Source organism: Lissotriton helveticus, chromosome 8 (genome assembly GCF_964261635.1).
Source record: "Lissotriton helveticus chromosome 8, aLisHel1.1, whole genome shotgun sequence".
NCBI classification, from domain to species: domain Eukaryota; kingdom Metazoa; phylum Chordata; class Amphibia; order Caudata; family Salamandridae; genus Lissotriton; species Lissotriton helveticus.
The window spans coordinates 1,451,962,832-1,451,978,089 of NC_136069.1; the positions used below are offsets into that span (position 1 = coordinate 1,451,962,832).

Here is a 15,258-nt window from a genome sequence, read left to right on the forward strand (position 1 = left end):
ACTAAGGTGTCTGCTATGCGGAGAAGAATGCGTGTTAGACACCTGTCTGACGCTACAATCGGATGCGCCGGTGGATGCAGATACACTGTTGGTTCCTACCAAGGTTCACGCACTGTGCTGCCCTCAAAGGCTGCCAATTCTGATGACGGCATTCCTGGAATCTTCACCACTACGATTGAAGAGTAGTGAAGTTCAAGATGAAAGCAGCATCGAACAGGTACGACCTTCTGTCAGCAATGCGAATCAGAATGTCAATGGAGACAATCATGCGCATGAATGCATGGTTACCCCTATTTCCGACTTAGTGGAACTTTCCCATGAAGCTGTTGACAGTTTTTTCGAAAGCCTGAATGATATGATGTTCTCTCCAGAACAGAAATAGAGACTTTTGAGTAAACTCGCACACGGCGTTCCCTGAATTCGGCCTTCAACTTTAAAAATAAAGTCACATGAACAATTACAATCCAGTTCACGGACAGCAACTTTTTTCAGCAAGCCCCTTAAAATATTTTTCTATATATTTTTTTCCCGGGACACTGATCTTCTGCTTAAAGTAAGAAACTATTCCTAGAGAACTAAGATTTCTATTTTTAGATACTTTATATAGACTTTAGCTGCCCGCTGGTATGTTCACAAATATTTTATTATGTGATGAAATGGTCTCGACCTTCCTTTCTGTATAGCTATATTAAGAGCCATTTCATGTGTATTTCTCATATACCAAAAAGCAATAATGCATTACAATGCGTGTTTACTTTTGCATTTAATTCATAGCTTAAGTGCATACAATATGTATGACTGCAATTTTTCAGTATATTTGAAAATTTCGAAATGCATTTATGTATTTTGGGGTGGTAAGGTATACACTATACTCTATAGTATGTTGTACTATGTTATACTATGCATAGATTAGTAGATATGACCATAGTTAGCGTGGAGTGGGTGTCGTGTATTTCTATAGGTTCTGAATCGATCCCCCTATTCCTGACCCTATTCTGGTTAAACTAACTATCAAGTTAACTAACAGTCAGCCCATGAGGCAAGAAAACCCCCATGATGCAGATACCGTTATCTGACGCAGTCACACTACGGCACAGGAACGTGTTATCTGATTAGGTCATAACGCTTGAGATCTAATTAGACAAGCGACATTCCTCCAGCCCCTGATAAGGCATACGACGTTCTCATAACAAATCAAACCTATGACAACCTGGATAATCCGTGCGGCCATTGTTTTGATTTCACAGAGAACTTTAGTAAAGAATGTGCTAACGAGCAAGTCGTATGACATCTTTATTGACGTACCTATGTCCATCCTTACGTCAATCCCGGCACCTTTAAGGTATAAATATTGCCGACCTTGCCCTATGCAAACACACGCGTGGTGACAAGACGGAGCAGCCATACTTGCCGAAGCCGAGAGCAGAAGCAGACCCCGCTGGCAGCAGCCCCGCCTTCCTGACGCGCTGAGAGACGCGCTGCTATCTCAAGCCGAGAGACCCAGCACCGGCGCTTCTGGGCAGCCCTCGCAGGCAGCCTGGAATATCGAGGGCAGAGAAAGAGATACCATTCCTCATTCATCCTAACTTCCAGGTACAGAACTGAATAACCCCTCACAGAGAATTCTTTAGTTATTCACTTGGCAAAAACAAACTTAACTTAAACTGTAACTTTCTATTCCCGCCCACGCATTAGACTTAGGTCAGGTACACGGGGTAGGCGTATTTAGAAACACCAGTTGAGTACGTTTAGTCAAATGTATATGTGTATGTAAATATATTTTAATCATTTTAAACATCGTATGGCTCAGAAACCATATCAATGTTTTTACAGTACTATTTTATACTATTGCTTTTAATGTATGCACTTTACTTAACTATAAGTATTGCAATAATATCGATCCATTTCTCTTGTACGAGAAAAGAGACTGATCAATAAATAACACCTTTTATTGAACACGCCCGTCTCTTCCTTTTCTCTACATTCTGATGAGACTAAGAATGCACGTACTGACTGAGTAAAATAATTGCCTTGTGCTCACACGACTCTTGAGATTGACTCTTGATTAGGGGAGAGCAAAGTTGTCATGTTCTATGGTTGTCAGAAACTAAATCCCTTCTTGTCTAATCAGGGGAGTTAATCCTTCCTTGAACATTCGAGAAAGTTTCTAGCGAACTCTGAGCTTAGCTGGCAAACCCAAAAATTAAGTCTAGTATCGACAGTAGTAGACCTAGTTAACGTCTGGCCTAGGCCTTTACTGCTGTAGGTACTATTCCAATGCGCAGAGCCTATTGGGAAAATAGGAGCTACACTACAAAGGTTACCTAAAATGCCTGTTGTCTTGAAACGTAGTACTTCAAAATGTTCCATTCTTAGAAATTGCTGTAAGATTACTCTGATATGTATGCTCATATTAATTTTGCTCTGGTTAGTGTTAGCTGTCATCTTTCCTTTCGGGATCGATAAGGAGATGTACAAAGTCAATATGACAAGCCAAGCTTCAATTAGTCAAAACAAACATAGTGCAACAAACAAAGCTAATAAAGTTATTGATCACAGACCAGAGGCTCATCAAGATAGGTCTGTTAGTGATTTTTCTAGCAATACATTTTCGAGACTTTTAGGAGAATATGTTAAGGTTATGAGTGTCAAAGATTGCTATATCTGTGTAAAATTGCCCGCTTCTGTTTCTGAGGGAGTGACATACAATATGCTTCCTCTTACTTATGGCATAACTTGCAGTGTAATAGCTAGCTTATTTTATCAGACTGGTCGCTTGGAGTATTATTAATTCTAATTATGATGAAATGTTTGCTAATCTGAAAATTGAAAATGCTTTAAATAAACACAAACAAGCCAAACAGATGAGGGATTTCTTTTTAGTTACTAATGAACTCACCTATGAGTATGCTTACAGAAATAATCTAACTTGCAAATTGAGAACAGAGGAAAAGACTTTCCTAAATTTAGTTGAAGAGAGAAGAGCAATTTATAAGAGAAATGAAAAGGTCAAACAGACCAAATCCAAGTTTTGGCAGAAAGAGGATGAGAAGCTAAATGGCAAATCTTTCGATAATGTTGCAATTCATATAGATAAACCAATTAGTGGTAAGCTTTGCATTAGAAGAGATAATACTCTTTTTGATAATTATTTTGTAGGTGCCAGCAATTGTGAAGATACTTATCAAATCATGGGAGGTTGGGGATTTAAAGGTGGTAAAGATCCAATTTTTCCTGGGATCTATTTTATCTGTGGAGATAAAGCTTATTATAATATTCCAGACCATTGGTATGGGACATGTTATGTTGGACTTTCCTAAAATATTTCATGTTGATAGTAATGCAGAAGGTTCATTTGAAATCGGTAATCATGTAAATAGGTACAAAAGAGAAAGTTTCTCAGAAATTTTGGGAGACATTTTCGAAGCTGTAATACCTTTAGTAGGTATAACCCTGAATGTAGGAAGAATCAGAAAATTGTCCACAATAGTTGATAGATTATCAACTGATACAGCAGGTGGTTTCCAATTAGAGGATACCGAGGTCATTGCGGTTAGGTCAATGGTGATGCAGAATCGCCTTGCCCTAGATATACTCCTAGCAAAAGAGGAAGGAGTCTCTGGCATTTTACATGTCCAGCACTGTTGTACATATATCCCAGATGAAAGCAAGAATATTGAAATGTACATTAGAAACATGACAGAAATTCATTCAGAATTAGTTCCCTAAGAAGATGATGATTTTACAGAAAGTCTTTCAAAAAGATTTCAAACTATCAAAACCTGGTTTCAATAAATTGGTAGTTCAGTTCTTGGCAAGATTCTAACACCTTTGTTTGTTACAATTTTTGTGATAATTTTGACAAAGATCAGTTGCATGTTACACAAGAGAAAGAAGGACATGAAGGAAAAGAAAAGAATTTACAAAATCAGAAAAGAACAAGAAAGGGAAATTGAGTTAGAAGAGTTACACAGAGTTCAATATGATAGTTGCAAAGATTTTGCTGAAACAAATCTTTAGAAATACTAACAGTGAAATCGAATCATATTCTTTTAGATAAAATTTGTTAAATTTTTGGGTGTAGTGTGGTGATTTGTTAATCACCAGATGAGGGAGTTGATGGAGCGAGATTCAGAAATGTTTTTCATTTCAACTCGCAAAGTCACATTTCCATAACAAGAGTTAATAAAATTAATAAAATTGTGTGTGTGTGTATTAATTCAACCTAGTTTAAAGTTACATTCACGTTTATACACAAGGGTTATTAACATGTGTGCTCATAAATGTGCTCTATGTTGCTTTCCCATGTATGTGGAAAATAATAAAATTAATTTTGTCTATCGTTGTGTCATAACTAATAGCAGCTGTTTTAAATAATGGCATGTGCTTATTTTGCTTTCTTGTCTATGTGATGTTACTTTATTCTTTACAGGTGCATAAAGAATCTTGTGGATTACTTGAAGAATGGTAGATATAAATGCTGCTTTAATTGTTTGCTTCAGCTAGGTAATTTAGACTAATGGGTTAATCATTAGCTATGGTGGGTGGCAACAGAACGAATTATATTTCTCACATTAATTATTGTTCTTGTGTTTGTTTATATAATAGCTCACTAAAAGTGGTTTTGGGCCTAGTGCATTCGTGTTTACCAAAATTCTGCTCGGAGCAAGAGAGAGTCCATGATGAAAAACTTCCTTCTGCTAAAAACATTTTTTCATGATGTAAATTGAAACTTGATGAGCTGACTGTTCTTTCAGTCAAGCAAGGCCAAGGCCAGGAACCGGCAAGAGAACGTGCGACAAATTTCATATCCGAGGAAGCTGATGACTTTACTTGGTTAAATGTTGCAAACTGGAGGAAGCCTCGTTGTTCGAAAACTAGAGACAATGGACTCTAAGAAAGTGACGGAACTGATGTTCTAAAAAGTGGAATGACACGATGGCGTCACTTTTTAGCCAATGGGACTCTGATTTCAGCAGAAAAGTTATACTTTTGCTTAGATTAGCTTAGTGTAGAAAGGTATAAAAACTCTTCCCCGTGGAAGAGGAGTGCTGCTTCTTGCTGACCTTTGATGAAGGCGTTATACTGATGAACTTTCCTTGGAGCACGTAAGAGCCTTCAAAGACTTTATTCTTTTAATTTTATTATAGTTAGCTATGTTAGGGACTTAGGTTTTGAAAAATGCTCAATTGATCATTTCTATTTTGCAATAATAAATTGAATTTCATAAAATTGTCATAACCATTTACAATGATTCTAATAAAAACGCTTTAATAAAATTTCTAATGCAAATTCCAAATAAATAGCTAATAAAAATCTTACTTTGGAAAACAAGCTGGTCTTGTTATTTCATGAGTTTAGGTTACCATTAGCAAGATTTTATCGCCTCAGTGGCTTAATGAATTCGTAGGGTTTTGTAAATTATAATGAATTCATTTACCGCGGTTGTATATAAATGTATATAATTTGTGAATATGTTAATTAGGTCACATGATTCAGTTGGTCAAAATATATCATGTTAGTTCATGGGCCTTGTGATTGATTTATGTTTAATGGTGAATATAGTGAAGTTGGGTAGCGTAGTTTATGATATATTTCCTATAGGCCGCTGGATCAAGACACTTCTGAGAATATGAAAGCAAGGAGGCATGAGCTATCTTGTGTATTGAATCCAACATGATTTCTATGGGAGTTACTGTGCTGATATCAGCTGGAAAAAAGCGCTCAATCTACCAACACTGAGGTACCCAGGAACCTAAACAGGGTTGCCCTAACTGTAGCGGAAACTCATCACTATTCTTTTTCTTGAGAAGCAATGCAATCCCAGAAGAAAAGTGAGTTGAGTGCTCCACTCAATAATTCAAAACTCAAAAAATACAGTTAGCAAAATAAAGAACTAAAATGCTTAATGCATCATAACAAGTTTAACCAAATACAAAAGCAGAGGAAAAAGTGAAACAAAACAAAGAGAACAATTGATTAAGGGGTTACATGTTACAAAGAAAGCAAAATAATCCACCAGAATGAAAAAGGGAGTTCAACATTAGTCTGTGTAAATTGTTTTTAAAATGTTAAAGACCCCTCATGGAAGTCTCAGTAAAATCAACCCATGTGTGCACACAGTTGGCTGCCAGGAGATGGTGTTATTCCGGTCAAGCTTTCTGTGAGCCACATTTTACAGAATTAAAGAACAAAAAAGCATTTCAGACGAATGAAGCTGAAGGCCTATCCGAGATGGTTCTAGTACTTCAGAAACTATGAGCAGGGGCCCATTGAAAACCACAGACATCTGGCTAAAAGAATTCAAAGCTGGACAAAACGATCACAGACTGACTCTCACTAAGAAAACATCAGATTCAAGTTAGACCATCCCTCAACTGGTTCTTTCTCTGCAGGTTTACAGCAGCCCAAACCAAGTCAGTGGGTTCTGCCAGTAAACAGTATCCTGCATTGTGAGTTCAAAGCCTAACACCCTGTCTGTGATGCCGCAATCAATTGCATGGATGGCATTCATGGGGAAGGAGGCTTAAACCTGTCAAGCTCAAAGAAGCTTCAGCAAAATGTCGGGCTTTTGGGAATTTTTAAGGCCTTCTATTTTCATGGCCTTTATTGATACTGGTTACTTCTGGACTGTTTCCAGTTAACTCAGTACATTTGCAAAACGTTACAGACGCCCCCCCCGCTCCAAATGGTTCCGTTCCACAAAGTTCTGCCAATAGTTCACTCAGAAACAGTTTCCTTCTTGAGCAAGATTGTCTCAGCTCCAGAAACCCCGAGTTTCAGGGAGGATGTTTCAAAGCAGGAGAGCAGGAATTGTTCATAGGAGACCAAGGATTTGTTAACAGCGGCGGCATGTTCACAACGTTAACCTCCACCAAACTAGAGCAGGTTCCCAGAACCATAGTTTCAAGCTAAATAGAGGAAGTACAACCCTCTGAGTTTATTTTTTTTATGCTCATGATACAAGCATTTATATAGCGCATGTCACCATTTTTTTGTGGCCTCATACCAGCCTTTATATGAAATTATATTACATGAAAGCTGAAAAAATGAACGTTGGCATTTTAATTAACCCCTTGACCGCGGCGAAAATTCCGCCGCGGTGCGGGTGATTTATAGCGTGGGCGTGGTTCGGACGGCCCCCGGCCGTCGTCCGCACACGCCCACCGTGACGTCGGACGGCCGCCGGCCATCCGACGCATGGAAGGGGTTAAAAAAGGCAAATTATTAAGTTAGGCTGGATGGAGCGGACAGACTCACCTTCTGCCTCTCTGAGTGGTCCAAAAAGTCAACATTGATATGTTCCGTCCTACACAACAACCACATAATGTATACATTTATGAAAGGACTGGGGTGGCCGAGAACTACTACAGTTAATTTCAAATGTGTTCGTATTAATCCACAACGCCCCTCAGTGTCCGTCTGGTGAAAGGACACAGTGTCAGTCCAGTTTCTTTGTAAAAAGTGATCCAGTAAGAAACAGAGCAGAGCATCACTTTGACTGAGCTCATGCACCAAAGGGCTGTGCCAGTAGAACTCAACAACAGCCAAAATAAACGAGCACTGCCAAGGTCAACAGGGCTTTACCTTATAATGTGAGTGTCGAGCTGTTGGCTTTGCCAATGTTTGTGAAAAGTAAAAGAAATAACATATTGAAAACCTGGAGGAAAGCAAACTGATATCTGATTGCATCTCAAAACTATATATTGAATTCAATGTTTTCAAAATGTATAAATGGCATGGTTTATTGTTCAAATACATTTCACCTAAGGAAACTCTGAGTAGAATTGCAGAGTCACAACATAAAGGGAAATGTTTGCAAAGGTCTAATTTACTTTCCATAGGACTCAGCCACTTGGTCCTCTGCAGTAGCCCAAGAAGCAGATTTATAGGCCTCTGGCCAAAGTATAATGCTAAGCTCATTATCTGCCTCAGAGACCAGCTGAGTAAATGCAGCCGACTGCCCTTCTCATGGCACCATAAAACTCTTTGTGTGCTGAAGTGTGTGCTTTCATGCTATATGTGGAATGAAGGAAATAAAACAAAAACAGCCCTTAAAGTCTGCTTTTCCGTTATTCGCCAGCAAAAACATCCGTGTTTGTGTGCTTTTACAGACTACCTGGGAGGGATGCAGAGCTACATAGAGCAGGGAGAAAACGCATGCACACTCAGACAAAGAATAAAGTAGTTCTCTAAATGTGAGCAGTGGGAGGATACAAATCAGCCAATCAAAAGAACCAGAAAGAGGCTAGGCTCCAGGGGAGGGACAAACACAAAAAGAGGAAGGTTAGTCATCAAATAATAAGTGAGCAAATGAGAGTGGCAAAAGAGCTAATCAATAGTAAGCAATAGGCAGGCTGTAAGCTCACCATAAGTTCACAATAGGTCTTTCAGAATCAGACACCTTGCGCTGTCTGGTATGTGAAAACAAAAAGAGGTTCACGGAACAGTGTTGCATGAAATGAAGAAGATACCTTAGGGCATAAAACTAAAAATGATAGCCACTGAAGAAACTACCGTAACAATGCTCCTTGGTAGAACATTTCACAAAACATACTGCTCATCGCCTTGGGAATCGTGTAATGTAAACAGCATTTGTTAGATAGTCATCAATTGCAGAGGCTCAAACCCACGCAAAGCTAGTGGTAAAAGCCTGAAGGCTGATGGCAAATGTAGAGCACATTGTGCAAATAACGTTGAGGCGAAGAGCTAGGTGGCGTCAACTAGAAATTAGATGAGCTTCGCACAATAATCCGGGCCCAACCCCTTTTGGAGCAACTTGACTGCAAGAGAGGATGACTTAACTTGTGATTGCAAAGAAGCATTAACACCAATAATGCCCGAGTAAGGCAAAGACATTTTAATTAAAAGCCTGGAAGCTTCCAAGGGCCTAAACTTTAGGGTTTAGATCTAAGCGAATGGCAAGTATTCCCTCCAAAACAACTTATTTATATGAGGGCCTGCCATCTTACTTCAGACACAACTTTTATGTTATAGAATGCAAATGCTTAGAAAGCCACAAGGTCAAGAAAGCAAGTAAATAAGTAAACAGCATTCATGTAATAAAAGCGGTGAAGGGCCTCAACAGAAAAGGTCGAACTTCCACGAAAACTAGGACTCTTAAAAACATTCTCTAACTGCTTGTTCCTGATTTAACCACATGATGGCAGAATATGCAAGCAGATTAATTTTGGAACGGCCCATATAACTGAATGGCAAATTACATCCCTTTAAACTACCTACTAAGCAACATAAATCAGCTATCTCCCAAACACAATTTTTTTGTAAAAAAGCAACTGCATTATTATGGTAAAAAATGATACGGAGAATGAGCGGTAAATGGAACAGATGTTTCATTCATAAAGCACATTTTTCACGGTGAAGAATCCGACACGTTATGCTGCACCGGTTTCTCACAGAAGCTGTAAACTGCGCGCCTGGAGCACACAGACTTACCTATGAGAGCACTGTACAGCCTGCGAAGGCTTCAAAGAATACTAAACGCCACAGACAGACAATTACCACCCCCACTTCTAAGCGACCATACCACACCAGCCCATGCCCTTCACTAACTAATCACGACTACAGCACACCTCCTTCAAGGCACTATGCACTGGACATAGGGCACAAGGGCCTCCTTCATTCACGCAAAAATATTCACGAAATGGAGCCCTGAGCTCTATACTGATAACTCCCCATTCCGTCTCACAAAACTTACAAATTGATGCAACCTCTTTCTTCAATCAGGCTACAAAATTCTGGGATATCCCTCCAGGCAAATACAAGACAATTCCAATATCAAATGGAAACCAGGAAAGCAGTTAAGACAAAGCTCTTCCCCCCGAAACTAACTCTAGACCCTACAAACCCAAGAGAAGAACCCAAGACCCACACAATTAAGATAAACACCGGCATATGCAAAACTATCTCTCACTCCTCTTCACTTGACTCCAGGCACAGCTACACATGACCAATAAAAGCTCACCACTGTTAATCACACGAAATACTGGTCACGCTTTAAACCTAGGCTCCAAACCGAGTGGCCTGCTACCCAACCATCTAAAGCACTCCGTCACGGGTATGAAGCGCTATACAATCAGGAGGTGCTGCCCGAGGCAAAACTAAGAGCAAGGCGGTAAGGACAGAAGCACCCGAAGAAAACTATTTCGTGAGTTCTTATGAAGCACAAGAGTGCACATTTATAGGTGCATGTGATACACACCTGAAGTTAGAAATGATGCTGGGCTCACGCCCCTGAATGAAAAATACTAGTAATTGGAGGTGAGAAAGATGGACATTTTAGAAAAGACAATCAGAACATAGGACATGATGGGTCACCAATGACATTCTTGACAGCATGGAGAACTTCACACTGACAGAGCTTTAGAAGCGAAATTATGGTTGCAAGTTCATCTTTTTCAACGAAAACCACAAAAAACTGAAGATTCCAGTGATTATTCATGAGTTGTAGGGCCACTTGCAAAACTAATTTAATTCTTCATGTGAAGCCAGGTCCACCAGTAAAGAAAAATATTTAACAACAATAATAATAATAATAATAATAATAATAATAATAATAATAATAATAATAATAATAATAATAATAATAATGGGATTAGAAAGGTTCATACCCTTGAATCATAGAGGTAAAGTACATGCTGTAGAAATCAACTCTTGGGTCCGTCATTGCACTGGGAAGCTTGCTGAGAAAAGGCAAGAGATATGGATATATGACCGTGGCCAGACCTCGCCCCCCTTCCTTGAGCACTGTCCACAGCTTCGGCAGCACCCCCTTCTTTGCGCTGACATGTGTCCAACAATCCTGCAGGAAACAAGACAGGCGGGAGTAGCAAACCGACTTAACAAAGCAAGTTTTTTTAATCAATTAAGGACGTTCTGATTTTGACAGGAACAAGGAAAGTTAGTTATGTAGCTCTAAGGCATGCAGAATTATCCAGATTCACATTTGCATGTTTGAGTTGTTAGGCTGGAGGTAACAAACTATATCAATTGAATTAGAAAGTGTCTATAATTAAAACTATAAGAGAACAACTGTGAAACAGCAAATCAATTGCATTTTTTATGCTTAAGAAATTTTACTAAAATAATATATTCATAAATTACAAGACAGAAAAAGAAATGCAATAATATTCCAAAAGTAATGTATACAATTCAAACAGTTTCAAATACAAAGGATTTGCTAAGTGCAATATTAAATATAAATCCAAAGACTTTCTTAAGCGTAATATAAAGTATTTGTTAGAAATTGGGTATCTAGTTGGCAGAGTTATGCACCCTGTCCAAGTAGGGACCATAATTCTAGTCAGGATAAGCTAGCTACCCACTAAAAGATAACCTGGCTCACCCTCTTGTAGCTTGGTGTTAATATTTAAAAAGTCGATGTCAATATGAATAACGATACCTTCGCATACAGAAACGAAATTGCATCTTTATTGACCAATTCGCTCATTGTGGACTCCACGTCAACCCCGACTCAGAATTACATAGTTAGGCAGGCCCCAAAACCCAGGCCCGAGGTCACTGTTTGACAGATCACAGGTGGGTAGCACATAGCCAGCAGACAAATGCATGAACAGGAAATCCCAGATCAATCCCACAGACAGGCACAGTAACACAACAATGGTCCAGGGAGATTGGCCTCAATAAAGCACATGTGGCCGGAGGGGTGCGCGAGTCCCCAAAACACCATAAAGTCAGGTGCTACATAAAGTTAGAAGCACTCAGCCAATCAGGACACAGCACAAATAGTACATGCAGTGATCATGCGCACCCCATGCCGGACATCTGGACAAGATATCTACTGACAGCATTGTGTACACGCAAGGTCGAGGCCCATATGGACTCTTCATCCAAAGCAATATTTTATGGTTGCAAAGTCAGCAGTCCGCATTCCTTTCCAAAAAAGGACTTGCAGAATTTCTTTATTAAACCCAATGAACAGTACAAAAACCTATGTCAGACAGATTGTAAATTGAGAAAGTCCTAAACCTTATGCCTGTAACTGTTCTCCTGACCGCACTGTTTAATTAAACAAACTGTTCCTGTTTTACCAAACACCTCTCTTGTCAATTGTTTTTCACTGCATTTCATTTTCAAACAACATTGGCGCAGGGCTGTCATGCTTAACTAAAGAGGCAATGTGTAAAGTATTTGTGTAACAAACACACACACACTAACACAATGAAAACACCTCAAAAATACTCCAAACAGGTTTACAACAATGGAGACTAATTTTATGAAAAACTCAAGTCCAAAACGACAAAAATACAAAAAGTAAAACAGGAGTTATTTATAATGAATAAACCACAAATAGTGCTTAGAAGGCAATAGCAATAAATGGTTACTTGAGGTCACGCTAGACTGGGGGTAAATCCAAAGTTCAGGCAGACAGCGATGTAGGGCAGGCCGGCTACAGGACTCAGACAGGTCCTGCTGACAAAGTACCCTGGATGGAGCAAGCTTCGGTGTCAAAGACTCGATGCGAGGAGTCGAGGGGGCGCTGTGTCATCGAGCCCATGGATGGAAGCGATGCGTTGGCGCCACCCTGCGCAGTCGATGAAGGCTTCGGCGTTAAACCCCTTTTTTAATGCAGGTGTTGTCTGTCGTTTGATCGGCTCCTGCATCGGCAACGAAGGGCACTGCGTCAGTTCCGATCGGCGCAAAGTTGTCACTGCGTTGATTTTGAATTTGAAAACACCTTTCAAGGGCCCAGGACTAGATTGGCACCACTTGGCAGGGCAGGACTCACTGATGGCACAGTCCAAGAGCTGCTGAAGAGCTGAAGAAAATCTTTGATGGCCCAGAGACTTCAGAACAGGGGGTAAGCCAGCAAGCCCTTGATGTCACTCTGGGTTCTAGTGAAATGGGCCAATCCTTATCCTTAGCAAGGCAGAGATCAGCATTGCAGCTCAGCAAAGCAGAAAGCAGTTCCTTCAGAGCAACAGTCAGGCAAAACTTTACTCTGGCAGAGTTCTTCACAGGTCCAGTAGTATACTGTCTTGGTAGTGTTAGACCCCCCCGTACATATACCCAAATGTGCCTTTGAAGTGGGGGTGGCATCGAAGCAGGCCCTTGAAGTGCACAGGTTCCCCTTCATCCCAGCCCAGTCTGCCAGGCTTTGATTGGGACACAGGACACAGCCTATCCAGGTGAAAGTGTCAGCTCTACCTCCCTCTTCCTGACCAGGTAGAGCTACCAGAATATAGATGAATGCAGATGAGTTCTCTATCACACCCACCCTTCCTGTGTTTGTGGGTGTCTACAAGAAATGCACAAAATGTAGCTGTCACCCACCCAAGACATGTATTGGAGACAGGCTGAAAGGCACACAGAGAAGTAAGAGCAGAGAAATGTTCCCTTTCTAAAAGTGGCATTTCTAAAATAGTAATGTTAAATCGAACTTTACTGGTAAAGAGGATTTATCATTACCATTTCAAAGATATGAAACATGGTTTAGCTACTCCTTTCTAAATCAGTAATTGCAGCATGAACACGTTTTAAGGAATTCGCAATGCTAGCCTATGAGAGGAGTAGACCTCACAGTAGTGAAAAATGAATGTAGCTGTTTGTCATTACCATGGCATGTTAAACTTAAAAGTACATGTCCTACCTTTGACTTACACAGCACCATACCCTTAGGGCTATCCAGGGCCTACCTAAGGGTTGACATAGGTGTAATAAAAGAGGAGTTTAAGGCATGGCAAGTAGTTTTAAATGCTAAGTCGAAGAGGCAGTAAACTGCGCACACAGGCCCTGCAATGGCAGACCTAAGACAGGTTTGACAGGCTACTTGTGTTGGTGGCACAACCAGTGCTGCAGGCCCACTAGTAGCATTTAGATTACAGGCCCTGGGTATATTGTATACCACTTCACAAGAGACTTATAAGTACAGTAATTATGACAATTATATATAAACCAATGAACACCATGTTTAGAGAAGAAGCACATGCACTTTAGCACTAGTCAGCAGTGGCAAAATGCTCAGAGTCATCAGGCAAACAAAAAGATACAGCACAAAGTGGAGGTAAACAGGCAAAAGGTTTGGGGAAAGACCCTCCCCCCCTAAGGATGAGCGGTCTAACAGTATTACTATGTGAAATACCGATCTTACCATTCAGAATAGGCAATCCATGATAACATATGAAAAACTAGTAAAGTTATGCATATATTCTATATTGTGGATACAAATAAAACATGTAGAATGAAAAGCTCAAAGCTGCAATCTTCAGACTCGTTTTTGCAACTGACAGATCTACAAAATACACTATAAACACCAAGCATTTGCAACTTGTAAGAAAAAGGGGCAGTACATGTGTGAAGCCTTCTGCAGCATGAGACCTACTCCTGATTCACAAGCTAGGATGGAGCAGCAATGATTAATTTGGGCATTGATAAGAAAAACATTACACACCTGTAACATTCGGTTGGTTGATTGTAACCTAGCAGTTATTGTTCTGCACTTTCTTGTCATCTAGTACTGGGAAAAGAATATTACAGTTTATTTTCCTTTGAAGATATGCTTTTGGCTTCAAACACGTCACAAAATGGCTTATGTTCACTTCCCCAAAATTCACAATGTACCAGAACACCGTCACCATTGCAGACTGACTCGTTTCTCACTGATCGGGGATGTGTCTGTGTATATGTGCCCTGACTTAGTTAAGTAATGAACCTCTAAAAACTTTCCAGTATTCATGGAGGTGGGCAGGGCACATGTGAATCTTCAAAAATGACAAGCTGCAGCATATCTCTATTAAATCAAGGGCTCAATATCAGGAGTCAATAAATTGTATATCACAGGAATCTTTGCTCTCCAACACAGAAGAAAAAAATAAACAGAATTACACCAAACCTGGCACAAAGATAGAACTTTACTCAAGGAAGTGCCTTTGCTTGGCATTGGGTAAATCTGTTTGGTAGTAGTAGAGAAATGTACATTTAAAAACTATTTTGGGGTGGGCTTGTAATGTTTTTAAAGTTAGAGATCTCTGATTTGTTGGTCCATAGAGTTTAATAGGTGTAAACTGACTGAACGGAAAATATACACAAATTCTACTAGATGAGGGAGCTTTTTCGATCATCTATTTCAGGTCTGCACATTCAAAATAAAGATCGTGGATCTGAAGGCTTTGATTGGCTAACTGCAAGAGAAAATTGGCTCTAGTGGCTACCACTACGGAATGGAAGAACATATTTATTTAAAAAAAAACCTTTATAAACATAGCTGCACATTTGCAA

At 39.8% G+C, this 15,258-nt stretch overlaps 1 protein-coding gene across 2 annotated transcripts in view; it reads right to left on the reverse strand.

Annotated features, from left to right (window-relative positions):
* The window catches only part of LTN1 (listerin E3 ubiquitin protein ligase 1), a 386,602-nt gene that overhangs the window by 288,929 nt on the left and 82,415 nt on the right, over positions 1 to 15,258 (reverse strand). For both annotated transcript variants that reach the window (XM_078658380.1, XM_078658379.1), the window contains one exon: positions 10,632 to 10,822. In XM_078658380.1, the coding sequence (XP_078514506.1) occupies positions 10,632 to 10,822 (191 nt within the window). The remainder of the gene's footprint in view (positions 1 to 10,631; positions 10,823 to 15,258) is intronic.